This window comes from Glycine soja, chromosome 12, assembly GCF_004193775.1.
Source record: "Glycine soja cultivar W05 chromosome 12, ASM419377v2, whole genome shotgun sequence".
Taxonomy (NCBI): Eukaryota; Viridiplantae; Streptophyta; class Magnoliopsida; order Fabales; family Fabaceae; genus Glycine; species Glycine soja.
The window spans coordinates 1,839,343-1,857,000 of NC_041013.1; the positions used below are offsets into that span (position 1 = coordinate 1,839,343).

The window sequence follows — 17,658 nt, forward strand, 5'->3', positions numbered from 1 at the left end:
ATTAATCACATTTGATTAGGCGTTCTGTCAAAAATAGATTATATTCCCTCCACCCCTAAATATAAAACACTTATAACTAATTCACATAAAAATTGATTAATTCAAGTTAATAACATTAAATTTATCTATAATTATATTATTTTTTCTAAAATTATCCTTATCGGCACTAACTATATCACTTATTTCACTTAATTAATTTCAACCTAAATAATTGATATATGGAGAAGGAGACATAGTAATAGAGTTGTATTTAAAACTAAACTCTTTACTCCAATCCTCGTAAGAGAAAGAGACAATTCATAATACTTATTATTTATGAACTAAAATAATTAAGAATATTTTGGTAAAAAAATTAAAATAGTTAGAAAAAAAGTTTTATAAAAAGGAATAAGAAAAATTGAAAATTACGTCTTGTAATTATATAAAGATGGAAGGAGTAACCTAGAATACTGTCCCATTGGCCCAACATTTGCGCAAAGTAGTTCCTACAATGCAATGTCCATTAACATTCAACACTACACGACGATTAACGTAGAGCATAGCCATCACTAATTAAACATCATAGCCTATAGATGAAGTATTATTACTCCGGTATTTGGGATTGTAGTGACAAGTTCAGCAACAATTAAATATATTGTGTCCATGTTACAGTAATTAATTTAAAAAATTGCAGGGTAAGTAAGCAACTCAGTAGCGGTACTTGGTAGAGTAATCTTTGGGAGAAATGACTAGACCCCACGTCCCTTCCTTGCACGACGGTACACTGTTTCAACAATATCAATGAACTCTTGGCTTGTCTTTGAGTGCCCAATTGATCTTATTGTTGTTTCCGGTTCCAAGGTCTGATTGGATTTTGTAGCATCATGGTTATGAAATTTAAAAGTATATGTTAACTTATGTAACATGATAAAAATATGAAAGGGGTGTGGGTTGTCTACCTTATTTGGCATAAAATTAAAGGCTCCCGTTGAGCAATTCAATTGGCATTATTGTATTGTATACTTCAAAACAAATGTAGAGTAGAGATGAATTTCATTGACAAGCAGGGAGAATTGGAGTAGAAAGAGAGCATATATACCTGCATGCAGGTGTGATCCCAATCGAGGCCGAAGCGAATGACAACAACTCGTTCTTCCTCGGAGAGAATAGCCTCATCTACTGCCAATCCAGAGTGCAAGTGTTAGCAAGTATGACATTTCTATTTCCTTGCCTCAAACTTTTCTAATCTAATCTTCACTCTGCTCTTAGTTATTCTCTCTATTCTATTCTTACTATTCTCTAACAATCCACATGTTCATGTATGTATATGACGGCCCAAACCTAAGTGTCTAGAAACACCTCGTATTTTCTCTCTTGATAAAACAAAACAAAACAAAAAATCTTATTCTACGCGTCCACACAACGCCCAATATTTCAAACACTATGAACATTACACACTTCAATCAACCATCGCAAATATTTTTTGGCTTTGTGGGAGTTAAGGTCAAGATCGATTCAGGAACTTTTGTCTTTAATAAAACTGGCAAGTTTTTCAAGAATTCCTGGGAATTTCGGAATGATGATAATGATAGCATCCACATCCAATCCAATGTGTTGAACTTAAAAACAAAGTCTAAACACCTGCATGCTTGTAGCACAATCTCTTAGAAACGTTTAGTGCAAGAAAAAAAACATTCATGCCCAAAAATCATAATTCGTAGAGATGAATAAAATCTATTTAATTAATCATAATTGTTCTTAGAAATATAAGTTTTTTGAGAATAAAGAAAATAAGGTGATAATTTTACTAGTCAGATCCTAATATATTCATCCCCATGCTTGTAGCACAATCTTATATTCATCCTCGTACATTTAAAAATCCATACTATTTGGTGAACAAATTTTGCTCCAATTAAAATAATTAAGCATAGGTTAGCACATACGAAGAGCAGAATTTTTTATTTTTTTTTTGCTTCGGAGTTTGGACAATCTGGTCTCTAAGTTGTCACCATTGTCCCAATTTCGTAATTCTGTGTTTCTTCAAACGCAAAATGGAATTTTCTCGACTCTATGACTCTTTGCCACTCCACAGTTCTGCAAAGGACATCTATCATATCTGGGTATGATCTAAATAAGATATCGGATTACTGAGGTAACACAACATGAAGTTCTTTGAAATAAACAAAAATGCACTATAACATTGTGTTGTCAACTGGCGGACACACGTCTATTATAGTTGACACACAGACATTGAGTCAACTCCCATAAATTTCTGAGAAAAGCGACGAAATGGATAATAATCCAACCAAACATAGCATGACTTTCATCCCAGTTAGCAGGTAAGGTGCACAGACATATCTAATGCTCATGAAATCATGCAAAAAGAAATCTCTTATTTTACAGCCAAATTTATTGAATTGATCAAAGTAAACATTTGAACAACACATCCACAGCAACAGACACTTCAAATTCTGTTCTTCCTGTTCTTGGAGCTCATGCCTGCCAAGAAATCAACACATTTGTCACTCATCAATCATTATATAAATTCATCTCTGAGCAATTTTTTCCCCAGTTCATTTTTGTAGAAATTTCTGGCTTTAGACATGTTTCTAATCTCAATCCCAGTTTGTCAAAGACTAAGTTGTATATATACTAAATAGATACAAGTTAACAACTTGTAAATGTAAAAATCGAGAGAGCAGTAATAAAATTTAAGGGTGTGTTTCATGAAATATTTCCTGTTTTCATTCTCTAATTTCATTTCCTGGAAATCATTACTATGTTCAATTTTCCATATTTTTAGAAACATAATCTGCACTTATCATTATTTCCATTTCCTATGTGTTTTCTTTCTCACACAAATTCAAATAAGTTCCTTTCTTCTGATTTACTATGTTCTTTCTCCACCCTTCTTTCAACTATCATTTTCAAATTAAGAGCCCCAAATTCAAAACACACCTTCACCTTGACAGACTATCAATTCAAATTTCAAACTATAGTGATTCAGCCTCCAATAGCAGAAACAGAGAGTCACCCAAACAGCTTTGAAGCTTAACAAGTAAAAAAAGGCATTGCTTTATAACTTTCAATTCTTATGGGCAGGTGGCTTATGTGCAAAGAAGCATGTACTAAATAGCCATTATCTAGCTACCATTTGGGAAAAAGACAATCATGATTGCATTGTTGTTTTGATACCATGATTTAAAACTTAACCACCTGCAGAAGTTTATGGGCAAAGGGTAATGTTCTTCGTAGAGCTCAGTTGGCCTTACAAATGAGAAGAGAATACCTAATCTTCTTTGGTAGGACATAGGAATTGCAGTGAGAATGGAGGCTCATAGAAGAAGTCATGTGAAATAAGAAAGGATAAGAAAATCATTCTTTATAATTACAAATATGGTAGCATATAGCAAGAAGAAACGTTGGAACGGGAAACAACATTCTGTTTTCAAAATTTTTAAATTTTCAGGAATTCGAACTCCATTTCTAGGAAACAAAAGTTAAAATAACATTCCAAAGAAAATTTTCAGGAATGCAAACTTCATTTCTAGAAAATCATAAAATCAAACAGCCCCTAAATGTCCTTGCTTTGTCAAAAAGGTACACCACATGAAAATGGAAGAAAATAAACTATCTTTTTTTTCCGTATCAAATTTGAAAAACAGTTTTTTTTAGACTTAAATTACAAAAAATTGTCACATCAAGAGGCTTATTATGATATATTGATTATAAATATGAATAAATTGCAATACAATTTTTGGGAACAAAATAGCTATTGGATAAGCAAATATGTAATGTATGCCCAGAACAAAGCGTGAATGAATCCTAATTTCCCCAAGTAGTGACTAGGCACAGCCAGCATTCATACTTCTGCCAAGGGCATAATTCAAATCAAATACAAGGTTGGGGTCATCTTGGGGAACTCTAGCCCATACAATAACCCAATTTGAAATGACATTGCAATACCCAAACGCAAGAAAGAAAGCATGGAAATTTTTATGAAACAATCCATAAATAAGAAACAAGGGGGAGTGAGTGGGGTAGTTGGAAATATAATTTGCAGGGAGTAGAGTTAAAAAAAAAGGGTGAAGTAAGGTACCTAAGGAATGCTAATGGCCCTTGCCATGATCATCATGGTGACCCTCCCAAGGATGTCTCCAGCCCTAGAAAAGATCGAAAATGAAAAAAAAAGAAAAAAAAAGAGGGGTATTGTGAACAGAACAGGAGGGGTGAGAGAAACAAATTGAATTAATTATCACAGTGTTACCAATACAACAGGACCATCTTGCTTTGCCCTGTAGAATACCCAAAACCTGGAACAAGAAATCAATATATCCATGAAATTAGGGCAAAAGAAATTAGAAGAGAATAGAAAAGAAGTGAAGTGGAAACTGACCACATGACCGCGCACAAACCCTTGCCGGTGATAGTGTGCCAGCGCTTTGGCTGATGAATGGTAACACCTTTGTAGGTTGTGCCGTGACCCTGTCCTCCCCCCATCACAATTCTCTTCTCTTCTCTCAGTCGCAGATCAAATGAACCAACCCTCACCTCCACCCACACCCACACCAGATCCCTATTTCATATCCCCTCTTTACCCCTTTCTTCTTCACTTTTTAATTTTCGATTTCACAAAATTTATTAAAGATTAACAATTATATTTTGAAATTTAATAAATTAATATATTTTTTTAAGAAATTAAAATGGTTTAAAAAGACAAAATGTAAGGAATTAAAATTATTTTTAAACTTAACTTGTTTTAATATAATGTTGAGTCAAACACTCAAAAGTATGTCTATTATTACTAACATGCTTAATGTGTAAACTTTAAATAATCCTTAATAGTTGAAATTAATTACATATTTTTTTAACATAAGTTAAAATTTGTAAAGTAAATACCAAATTATGAGTTAAATTTATTAAATAAATATTATAATATTAAGAAATTTCCATCAATAAGAAAGAGAAAAAAATCCATTATTAACATTTTGCAACAAATGAAAAACTGAAAAAGAGATCAATTTAGTTTAGTTTAAAAAAATAATCTTAAAACAAAAAATTAAATTGGGTATTTTTTTTTCTTTTGCAAGTTCAAACTAAATTACCCTGTTCATGTTTACAGAGATTTGGTTTAGATGGTAAATTCTATACATTTTATTTTAAAAAAATTAGAAATAGATTCCAAATTGATTGATTGATTGAATAATCACTAATTTTAATAAAAAAAAGTTTGAAATTATATATTTAAGCAGTAGAGCAAAAACGTAATTCGGGTAAATTAATTTGGATAACCATTTATTTTAATATTAATACAATGTCAACTTTTACATAAAGTTAGAGTACATTAGTCATTTAAAAAAATACATTTGATTGTATATTGTGAAATTGGTATTTAAAAAAAGATTAAATTTTATTAAGTTGATCTAATTTAATTTAAAATCAAATACATAATCCTACTTGACTCGAGATCTACAGTGAAAGATATTTATAATGTATACCAAAATAATAAATGAACTTTTTTTTTCTGAATATAATAAATGAACTTATTACAAATATTTATAATTTTCTTTGTTACATTGTTATACATAAAAAAAATATATAACTTAATGGACCTTAATGGACCTTCAAGACCTAATTTATCTAAACTTAGAGATTCATATGTAATTTGTTTATGATTTGTATTAGTAATATAAGGTTTAGGTACATAGACTCATTTATAATTTAGTGACTCTTCAAGACTTAATTTACCTAAATTTATACCATTTATATTTATTTTAGTAATGGATTAGTAGAAGAAATGAGTTTTGTGTTTGAGTTGTTGATTGTCAATAAATTTTTCACATTAATGACAAGATTTGAACTCACATCCTTATAAAATATGAGTTCAATTCTTATTGTTATGTTATAATCTTTAATAGTTTTCACGTGTATTGTAACGAGAATAAAATTAAAATCGATCCATATAATTATAATATACTCCTCTATTTTGTATTTATCAAAATTTCCTATTAAAATATTTTTCCATCATTTTTTAAATTTGAAAAGATAATTTAAACAAGGATTAATTATGTTTTCTTAAAAATTTTCAAGTTTTTATTTAAAGGATTAACTATGTTTCTGTCTGTTTGTTTCTACCGTCAAGTACTATTCAAACTTCGGCAAGAGTTTTATGAAATAATAAGAAAATAGAACAAGTGGGTTTTTTTTAACCCAGAAACAAGAAATATCCATTATTATCGTGAAACAAACTTCAAAATGATAAATTAAAAGAAAACTGATTAAATTGGTTGAGATGGTAATTTCTTATTTGCTAGGAAGTGTCGAACCAACTGCAGAGCTTGCCTGGGTGTGAAAGTAGGAACTTGATGACCAGCACCTCTTATGGTAACAAAAGTAAGTCCATCGTAAGCAATGCTCCATCCTCCCACCTGTCAAAATATGTTTCTTCATTCACAAGTTAAAACTAAAATTGGAATAATTAATACGACACAAATTCAGCCTATATTATATTTGGATTAATGAAAAATAAAATCATGTTCGCTTATTTTAATCATCTAAAGTGAAATGCGTTAATAGTCATATTTTATGATAACAAATCTAAAAAAGTACAGCTTGGGTTTCAAAAAAAGCTCAGGTGTTGTTTTTACCTGCTTGCTGGTATACCAGGGAGTCCAATCTTCAACAATCCCAAGCCCCAACTTTCTAAGAGTGTATCTTGTTGAAGTCACGGGAATTCTTCCATCGGTATCTCCACTATATAAAGAAAACAATCAAGTAAATTAGTATATGAAGAATTAAATAGATAATATAGAACATAAATAAAGAATACTAGCACTATTTTCACAATACTTAGCATATAACCAACCATATATAACTAGTTAAATTCGAACTTCTGAGTTCCACAAGTTGAAATCAATTAGTTTTCTCTACACTCCAAAAAGGACTAGCTAACATGTTATGTTAATTAGCTGTGTACCTGTAAACCCAAATGCGAACACCACCAGCAATAAGCTTCTTGATGACAGGAAGCATGGACTGAGGTGAGTCATTCCAAAATGTGATATTATCGCTAAGGACAAGCACAAAAGATACACAACATCATTACATATTTTATTTCTGATAATTATCTACCTATCACCTATGTGATGATAATAATAATAATAAATATAGCACAAATCAAGGTTGATTTAATGATATTTTTCAATATGTAATGTTAACCTAAAACTGAAGTTAATCGATCACATAAATAAATGTCGTCGTAATTAGAAAAGAAAAACAGAAAAAAGGAAAGGTGGAGTAAAACCTGCAGTGAGTCCATGGATAAGGAATTTTGGTGACATTGGCATGTAATGCCTTTTGGACTTCTGGTCTATTTAGGTACACTTCAGTATAATCGGATGCACAAGGATCATATCCAGCTGGTTTTCTGTGCCACCCATCCTGTTCAAATCAAAAGGGCCAACATGCTCTATGAGATGTAGCAAATCGATCTCTTCTAGGACTAATAGTTAATCTGGTAGTATATATAAGGACTAAAACTTAGTTGTTGATATATCTATATACACACACATCAATATTATCACGAACTAGCCATGTCAGCCACATCAACCATGTCATGTCCCATGTCAGCCACACTTTGTTGGTATAACTGTTTAAGGGTCTGTTTGATTCCTTCTCATTTTTTGGTTTTAGTAATTATTTTTTAAAACAACTTCACACTGATCAGGAATTATTTCTAAAACAAGTATTTTTAGAGAGAAAAAAAACAGAAACAACCAAGAGATGTTTTCTTATCTTCTTCTTATGTTTTTATTTTGTTCAACCTCTCTCAATTTCACAATGTGCTCTATGTCTTGCACCACCCTCCACCAACCTTTATTTAATTGCATTTTGAAAACTAAAACCAATTTTTTAAAATAAAAATAAAATACATCCTAAAACTTATAGTTTTTTTTTTCTGCCCAAGATTAATACTTGTAGCATATCAATAGAATTTTAAAGTTCGTTACTTAACTAGATACTGAATTTTACTAAAAGAAGGCAGAAGCTCACAATTTTTGAAAAACTTTGAAGGGCTTCCTTTCTGGTGCTGCTGCTGTTGCTGAAACACCTGGGAGTGTACAAGCTATACATATCAATAATCTTATACACGGCGAAGTACTTATTGAGTTCCACATTGCACTCATTTGTTTGATTTAGAATTGGAAGGCTGAAATTGCATATGGTTGTAATGTTATTGTATACTCCATCAGATATCACAGCATGATCCCACGCATAATCTATCATACCCTTTTGATCTGTTTCGTCGTCCAATAATGCATTTCCAATCTGCACAACCAATGTCATTTTGTCAAAGTTAATATTGGTTTCATGTTTTTTCTTTTGGACTTTTAGAATTATTGATTATACCTTGACCTTGTTTGGACCATAAGGTATGATATCAATATCCGATGAGGATATCGGAAATAAATATGTCAATTTTTTAAAATTAAAAGTATGAATATTCTAATATATTTTTAAATAATATAATATAAATATAAAATACTTATTGATTGTTATGAAATATCTATGATACAAGAAATTGACTCGAATCTCATCTTACAAGAAAGGATGAATAAGTTTGATTAAATTAAAAAAATTATGAACATGGAAAAGTTATAAAAAAAAAGAAAAAAAAAACATCGATCTTTAAATTTATCTGAAAATTTGTCAATGTTTTTTCTCAAAAAAAATATTTTTGTTGAGTATTCAACTGTACTCAAGGTGTAGCTGTATTTGATACATATAAGGTACCAGTATAGTTGAGAAAATGAGCTACTCGTGCATGCTTCAGAGTTGACAAGAGAATTTTACCAGGAATCCTTTGAAGTTAATGTAATCTTTCTCGGCAGGATTGCGATTATTATCGAAAATGAGCTCAGAAAGTTGCGGAACATAGTGCCCTGAAATGTCAAAACAAATCAAATTTATTTTAAAATGAAGAAAGGCCCAAATCATTTCATATTATCAGATACTTTTCGCAAAGAAATGTATGGTGTTTTAGAACATAGATACCTGCATAGCTTTCACCGGAAATGTAGAATTTGTGTGATCTGAATTGTGGAAATCTTCTAAACCACTTGATGATAAAGGTGTGTGAATCTTTAGCTGATGTTGATAAATAAGTACCATCAATAAATCGCAATTAGTAAAGCAAGATAAAAAAAAAAAGTACAAATATTTAGATGACAGAAACCTTAATTACCGGTATTGGTGTCACCAAGCTCACTTATATCACTGCTGGTGTTGGTGTAGGAGAATCCCACTCCAACAGGGGATTCCAAAAACAAAAGATTGGCAGCTGTAGAAATAGAAATCATATTGGTTAAGGATCATTGCTTTTTCTAGCTAACATATAGTTTATCTCGAATTAACACATTTACCAAATTTACAAATCAACTTATGAATTAATGACCATGTATTTGGTGAAAAAATTATGGGCTATGAATCTAAATTCACCAACCGTTGTTCCAAGAATAAGGATTTAACTTGAGCTTTGGTGTGCTGCTGTCCTGAGGAAAGAAGGGTCCTAGCTCCTCTGCTTCTCCATAACCAATTGAGGAACAACCAGGGCCTGAAAACATTCATGCATTTTCTTCATGTTAATTGCAGTAATGTACATTAGAGTGATAATCAATTATCAATTTTTATCTCTAATTGCTTTTGTATTTCTTTCAATTTACTAGTATGTTATAAAACATGTATTGGACATACTAGGGGGTTTAAATCCTCTCCTATTATTGTATAACAGAAACAGATTATGTTACAAAAGACGGGGCAAAAATCATCTCCAACTCTTCCATGATACATATAGTTTTGCTAATTAATCAGTATAAACAATAAATAAATAAATTACAGATGTAACGTATAGCTAACTTCGAAAGTGACAACTATAAACTATAAAGGATGATATATACTATTATTACTATATATAGGATAGGATATATAGCTACATACATTCGTAATCGTAATGAATCGAAAAATCAAAATCAAATTTAAACTAATTCGGAAAGTTCGTAATGTTACATTCCAACTTCCATGTTATTATCATTGTAAACAAAAAGTAAGTCATATTTATTCAAAAGCAAAAGGCAAAGAAGCCATAGTAATGATTCGCGGTTCCAAAATTGAATGAATCCATTGATTCCAACATGGAGTTGCTCAAGAGTTTAACTTTCATAAAATTAAATCATTGCGGAGTTTAACAACCTTCAAGAAGATGGGGAAATGGCAACTACGTTATTAAATGATTATCAATATAAAATTTATAAACGAAATTAGTTTAGTTTTATATTATAAAATATAATTCTCAACTTGGAAGGTGTATTTCACATATTATCTCCACCAATAGTAAAAAATATTTATCTCCATCATCTCAGACAAATTATTTTTTATTTTTATATATTTGTATACTCCATTTCAATTTAAAAATAAACTTATATCGCAATTTAAATTATTTATTATAAATATAAATAAAATCATTCAGCAAAGAAGCTACATAAATATAATTTATATATTTGAAAATATTTATTTATTATGAATATTAATGATAATATAATTAGAATTTAAATAATATTATTTATTAAAATTATAACTATTTATGAATAAATATTTATCACGTGTAATGTAAAACTAGTATTTCAACGTGCATGTGCAATGTACGTTATAAATGTTTATTTTTACATAATTAAAATTTATAATAAACAAATATATTTGAATATATAAATTAGGTTATAATTAAAATATATAATAAAGTAGAACTATATTTATCACTCACCAGGTATTATATTTTACTTATAAAATAGAACTAGATTTTAAAAAGTGAGTAAAAAAATGTACTTAAAATACTCAGTTAGTCATAAAGAGAAATTTATCATCTGTACTAATTTATGATTTTATAGTTGTTCATAATAGAAAAAACATTTTTTAAGTGTTTTATGGGTTTTAACAAAGACAACAACGTGATAGCTTTTGTTTTGAGGTAAATTTTAACAATATATAGATATGAAAAATTAAATAATTAAGCTTAATTGTAATTTTAATTCCTTAGTAATCATAAGTATTTAATTTTGTTTCTCTAACTTTTAATTGTGTGAATTGAGACATATGAGTATTGTAATTGTACAGTGTTGACATTAAACGGGATGATGACATGATAACTAACCTGTTGTGTGACACACATGCTATTATAACTTAATAATATTTTTAATTTTTAAATATTGTAATTATGAGAGATAAAAAATGTAATTAAGTCATGTTTGTCTATAATTCACACAACACTTTATTTATCATGCTAATGATGATCATTATCCAATCACATAAACAATTTTTTTTAATATTGAACAGAAGACCAACAAAACTTTAAAATTTTACAATTGCTATGCTTAGATAACCTAATTTCAGCAATTAGAATATGAAACATCAAAATTTAATAATTGTGATAACTAAATGACGAAAAGTGTAATTAAGGTAATAAATTACGATGAAACAAATAACGAATAAGCAGAACATATTCAAAATTCAAAGGTTAGAACTTTTATTTATTTATGCACATGCTTCGTTAATTTTGTTTTATCATCCCCGGCCCCTTTTTTAGCTGGTGTTACTAATATAAAGCTTTCTTGCCTTTATGTTCCTATCAGCACAAGAAAAAAAAGTTGGGTTTTCACTTCGGTTCAAAGCAATATTCATTGCTTCAATGGAATTTAATTATGGCAGTCTCTGCTGCAAGTTGAAGTCACTGACTGAAGACTTTGATCAAATTTTGAATAAACGCATGCTTGCTCCATATTCAATTATTGTTTTTTGTACAAAGTTGTTTTCTTTTTATTTTTGTCCACCTCTTGGTCCGATCCATAACCTAATAAACTGGCGCCAATAACATGTTAGAAGTGACAGCAAAAAACAACTTAGAAAATTATGTACAAGTCCTTGGAGGTCAGTTAATTTCTCTAAAAGAATTACTCCCAAAAAGATTTTAGTAACTAGAGAAGAAATCAAACTCGCATCTCATCATATACACAACCTTCGTCTTGATTCTTTTGACCCTTTTTTATGTTTGTAATTTTGTTTTTTATTTCTATATTTCCATTGGTAAGTTAAACTAATGAATTTGGAATAGGATTACATAACCTATAAATTAAGTACATAATCAAATATGTCATCCTGGCAGATTGTTTAAGAAACAACTCATTAATTAATTATAACAAATATGAGTATAATTTTAATATGGATGTGGGAAAGTTGGTTTGCTCTCGTAAAAAAAAATCCTTACATCTATATTAGTTGTTTTTGCTCCATAACATTCATACACCGTTTTAAGGAAATAGTTAATAGTATACATATACAATAGTGCTTTTTTTTTAAAAAAAAAAAAAAAGAGAGTATACAATAATGCTAAACATTAGTGGCACAATGAAAATTCAATTCAATATTTTCAAATAAACCAAGGCTTCCAACTTTAATTTAGAGCCGACATGTGGGTTTTGGCTTGTCTGAGTTAAAAATATTTTTTTAAAAGAAATTATATGAGAGAATTTTTATAAATTAGATTATGAACAATTTTTTTTTCATTTTTTATAGAAGTATTTCTAAAAAGAATTATCCAAATAGACCATAATACGGTCAACTTAATAACCATATCAAACATGGATATCGATGGGTAAAAATAGGGCATTTAATATTGATTTAAGGTATGATACTGTATTTAAAAAATAGAAATATTATTCCAAAAAATACTTAAAAATATGTTAGGTTAGATTTTAATATTTCTATAAATATTTTCCAAATTTTAAAAAAATTAAAATAAAATGTTAACAGATGAAAGGGAAGCTATGAGTGAGTCAAAATTTAATTTTTCACATTTCCATGGGATCGAATACAACTTGTATTTTTTTTTTATAAGCCGAATACAACTTGTAATTACTTTCCTAAGAATGAAGAAAAACTAGGAACATTTTTTTTTAACTCTAAACTAGCATAGAATACTACATTCCAATCATGAAAAGAAAAAAGAAAAAAAGAATACTACATTCCAAAATTCATATTCTTTAGAAATAATAACTTTCAACAAACACCGAACACCCTCCAGTAAATATCTCTTGTGCACGAGGGATATTATTTGGCAAAACTTGTTTCACAAGGGGCGTGGTGTTGACTGCATAATTATAATGCTATATATGTGCATAGCGGCAGGTGCATTGCCTCCTAGTTTTTGTTCTTTTCCTAATTAAACTAATTGAAGCTATGATGGTTTGCATTTAATCTGGATGTACTTTCATGATATTATTTAGGAAGGAATCATGACTTGCGCAAAGGAATGACCTGGAGATCACACGGAGTTATATGAAAATTATGATATATTCAATTCGCTAATTGGTGTGCCAGATTTTATTCTGATTAACGCATTAACTTTTACATCTTGTGAATCTGATGAGGTTGCTCATAAACGAGTTTTGCTGAAACTCCTTGACTTTAGGTAAAAGCCCCATGATTGCTTCAGCATTGTTTTTTGCAGTTTTCTTTTTTTTTTTGTCTCTAACTAACTTTATATATTCCACCAGCAATATCGCAGTCGTTGCCAAATTAATATGTGACATTATACGAATACCAACATTGCTTGTCACAATCATTCACATGATCAATTGATAAGACTCATACCAACTATGCATTATGACATTATTTACCCAGATACATGTATTAGTCATGAGATGAGAGTGAACACTAAATAAAAACGATTGCAATATAAATATATACATGAAGAGCTGAGTTAGTAAAAAAAAAAAAAAGTACCTCCATTGAGCCATAAGAGAACGGGTTTTTGTTCTTGTGAGTGGCCTCGAAAAACCAATAGAACAGTGCTCTTCCATGAATTTCATTGACAGTGATATAACCAGCATATTGTTTGAACTTCACCGGAGGCTGGCCAGGTAATCCACGCACTCTATCAGCTTCTTGCTCTGCCAGTATCTCCTGGCTAAGGTAACTAGCTACTGAAGGCTTTGCCACACCTAAAGCTTCTTTGGTCAAACAAACAATGTAGATTGAGAAAAACTGAACACAAAGCCATAACTTATATATATTTTTCCCTTAATTTCTCTCTCTGGACTCACTGGTGCTTTGGTTTAAATAGTGAAGAGACTTGAGAAAACAGGGAAATTCAGGTGTATGTATGAATTGCAGGTACTGTTGCTTTATCTCTCAAACAGACATTTAATTATTCCCCAAACCCACGTGGGAATGACATGACCAATTTCCTTATTAGATATTTTCGAAGCATTAGGTATTTATAGTATCAATCAATCTCTTTTTTTAATTAATAAAAAAAATTAATACTTAATTACATGTTATATAAAGATTTGTAAAGAGATGATAGGGATACAACATGTGGCCTCGAGTTTAAATATTAAAAATATTCAAAAGTTGTGTGAAATACTTTTATTTTACTTGAGTAAGATTGTTTTTAATAAACAATATTTATAGTCTATAAGACAATGCACAATGTAATAATTTATTTATAGAAAATAGTACATGTAAGGAGATGCAATTTAAAGGATAAAATACAATAATAATCGTTAATTAAAAAAATAATGGCGAGATTTGTGATAAAATAAAATATATGTAAAAAAATATAAAATTAGTTATAATATTAACTATTAATTTTTGAATTAATGGTTATTATTGTACTTTTTTTTGGTACATGATAGTTTTTTTTTTTGTATAAATTGCACTTTGTCCTTTAAAATGCACTGTACTCGTTCAGAGGAGGCAAAACCTATCCAAATATATGCATGATTTATTATTTACTTTTTTTAAAAAAAAATATTTTATTAATTTACTTTCACCATTTTGAGATGTGAGATTGTACGAGTGTGGTCCTAAAACAAATAGAATTATTAGTGTTATACTTCAATTTTTTTTATGACGTTTAGAAATTGCCAATCTTTTTGATGATTTTATATCGTCAAATTTAGTTTATATAATTTTAAAGGATTTGAATGTAATAGTATTAGTGACTTTAGACAAGAAAGATCAAAATGATTAAAAAATCACAATTATAAGAGGTGTTTGTTTTACAAAATCATTTTGCATTACCAAAAATATAAAGGTAAGAATGCATATTCTTATGTTTATTAGGAGGTTATAAGAAAATGTCTCTTAGTATCTTTCATTGTTATATTTATGAATAACATTCCCAGGTACAATAATGCTTTTGGGAAACAAACATCGCCGTAGAGACTAAAATATGATGTTTTAAACTATAAGTATTAAAAGAAAAAATAATTAAATCTTTAGTGGTGTAATTTCAATTTTGTAACAATTTTAAAGGTTATAAATGTAATGATTTCAGATTGACAACTTTATTCCACAAACATGAAAAAGTTAAAAAAATATAACTATATAAAAAGTTGTTGTAATTATAGAATAAAAAGCGTAATTAATTTTTTTTATGTTGAATAACTAAGTTAACATATCATGTATTTTTTTTCTTTGACAGAATATGCATGTATTCATTTTTCTTTCTTTTTAGATAGAATGTTGAATGTTGAATAAATGAATTGACATATGTATTCTCAATTAAAAGTTAGATAATATAGTTAGATGGTATGCATGCATTCTCTTAACTAGGTGATATCCATTTCTCTTGTAGTGATTAGTATCATAACATTAAGGAAATATTTTAACCATAAAAAAATGTATAAAGTAAAGAGAATGAAAATTTCTGTACTGTTCAAGTAAATAAAAATATTAAAAATAACCAAAACATATTTATAATTTTAAAATTTATGAAAAATAATTTTACAAAAAAACTTATCTAAATATCAAATTATTATTTTCAAAACTATCTTAATTCATGTGTTAGACAATGTTATAATAAATTATTTATAAATAATATTATCCATTTTTGTACATATTATTAATTAATTGTTTAGACCGAACTAATAAGACTAAATATTATACATATTTGATTTGTTTAAAATATATGAAATTTAATTTCTAAAATAATATTTAGATTTAATAATTTAGTAAATATATTAAATATTTGATAAGAATTTTATTTTAATTAGGAGCGAAACTTTCCGTTTCCGGTATGTCATAAGATAGAGATTTTTGCATAATTAGTAATTACTATTTTTTATTTAAAATGTCTGGAACTTAATTTCTAAAAATAAATTTTAAATTAAAAATTATAATATGTTGAGATTTTCTAGATTTTATTTTTAATTAGATTTAACAATTTATTTGAGAGATTATATATTTAATAAGGATTTTATGTTTAATTAGGACATTATTTGGATTCTTCATTATTTTTATGTATGTTATACAATAGAGATTTTTGCATGATAAGTAAAAAAAAAAATTATTTTAAATATCTGAATTTTAAATTGAAAAACACCCCTCCTAAGAGGAACATTTTAAATTTATCATGGTACTACCTTACTAAGAGAAGTACTATTGGATTGAGAGATATTTATTATAAAACATCCACACATTAATTTTAATAAGTTGATATATATAACAACACCCTTTAAATGAAATTAGATATATTTCATTCAAGTTAAAAAAAAAAAAGTTTAGTTTAAATTGATTTCACTACAAAGAGAGGATGTACATTGGACTTTTTCAAAGCTTCATCTATATTTGAGGTTGAGTGAAACTTTAGTATGATATAATTAGTTTTGTTTGATCCAAAAGGATTGAAGGGGCATGATTTGCGGACTGGTCAATTGCTTTGGGTTGAAATCTTTGAAAATTATGGCAACTTATAATCCACAAACTACTTTCTATGCATGACGTACATATATATACGATCTATTCATAATGGACTTTCCCCACCATCGCATTCATAAATACAGATCGAAAGTGGGACAGCAAAAATGTCCAGAGCTACTTTGGCCACAAACAAAAGGTAAAAAAATAAAATTGTCTGCCTGGCAGGAACCCAAAAAACTGATCAGTAGAGTTAAAGGAATGATAGAATATCAATACTCTATACCAAAACGGCAGGGTGAGATAAGTGAAGTAAAAAAACAAATGGCATTTTCTAATTCATGATTTGCAACAACTCACATACGAAATTACTTAATCAATTAAATTAGATTTTATTGATAAAAAAATTGTAAATGGAGGAAAGAAAAATATAATTAAAGATGCTCAACTAAATTTTTTGATAAAAAATATTTTTTGACAAAATAGGTATGCACTATTGTTGATCTTGAATAGAATTCAAAATTAAAAACTCACACAAACTAAAAAAGAAAATTAATTAATATCATTTAATTACATAATTCTAATTTAAAAAATCAAGGTTAATTATATTCAATAAATCTTTTTTTTTTCTAATCAAATTTTTTTATATTCACACAACTCAAACTCAATATCTTATTTGATGTGAATTTTGATTCAGATTAAAGATGTGTTGATAAAAATATATTGATAATGAATTTACCCGGTATGTGAATTTATTTTAGTAGTTTTTTTAAATTTATTTTCATAAATTACTTCAACTAACTTATAAATTATAAGCTCTTAGTTTTTTTTTTCATTTTTATTCTCTCTAATTTATTTGAAATCCATTTTTATCTTTTTTTTAAAAAAAATATTCTAAACAATATAAATACTTGATTGAATTATTATTTG

At 28.4% G+C, this 17,658-nt stretch overlaps 1 protein-coding gene and 1 pseudogene across 2 annotated transcripts; both read right to left on the reverse strand.

Moving 5' to 3' along the window:
- Positions 1 to 827: 827 nt before the first annotated feature.
- LOC114379123 (NADH dehydrogenase [ubiquinone] 1 beta subcomplex subunit 2-like) lies at positions 828 to 4,569 on the reverse strand. 2 transcript variants are annotated; one of them, XR_003659413.1, is made up of 5 exons: positions 4,376 to 4,569; positions 4,247 to 4,292; positions 4,079 to 4,142; positions 1,079 to 2,478; positions 828 to 842 (listed from the first exon to the last, which is right to left on the reverse strand). XR_003659413.1 is itself a non-coding variant. In XM_028337709.1 (4 exons), exons 1-3 carry the CDS (start codon positions 4,477 to 4,479, stop codon positions 4,089 to 4,091), a joined length of 204 nt encoding a protein of 67 aa, XP_028193510.1. In that variant the 5' UTR covers positions 4,480 to 4,560; the 3' UTR covers positions 2,103 to 2,478; positions 4,079 to 4,088. The 2 variants fall into 2 exon arrangements, 1 of the variants encoding a protein (XP_028193510.1); XM_028337709.1 differs by lacking the exon at positions 828 to 842 and having other exon boundaries at positions 2,103 to 2,478; positions 4,376 to 4,560.
- Positions 4,570 to 6,121: 1,552 nt separating this feature from the next.
- On the reverse strand, positions 6,122 to 15,244 carry LOC114380253 (annotated as a pseudogene).
- Between the last annotated feature and the right edge of the window lie 2,414 nt (positions 15,245 to 17,658).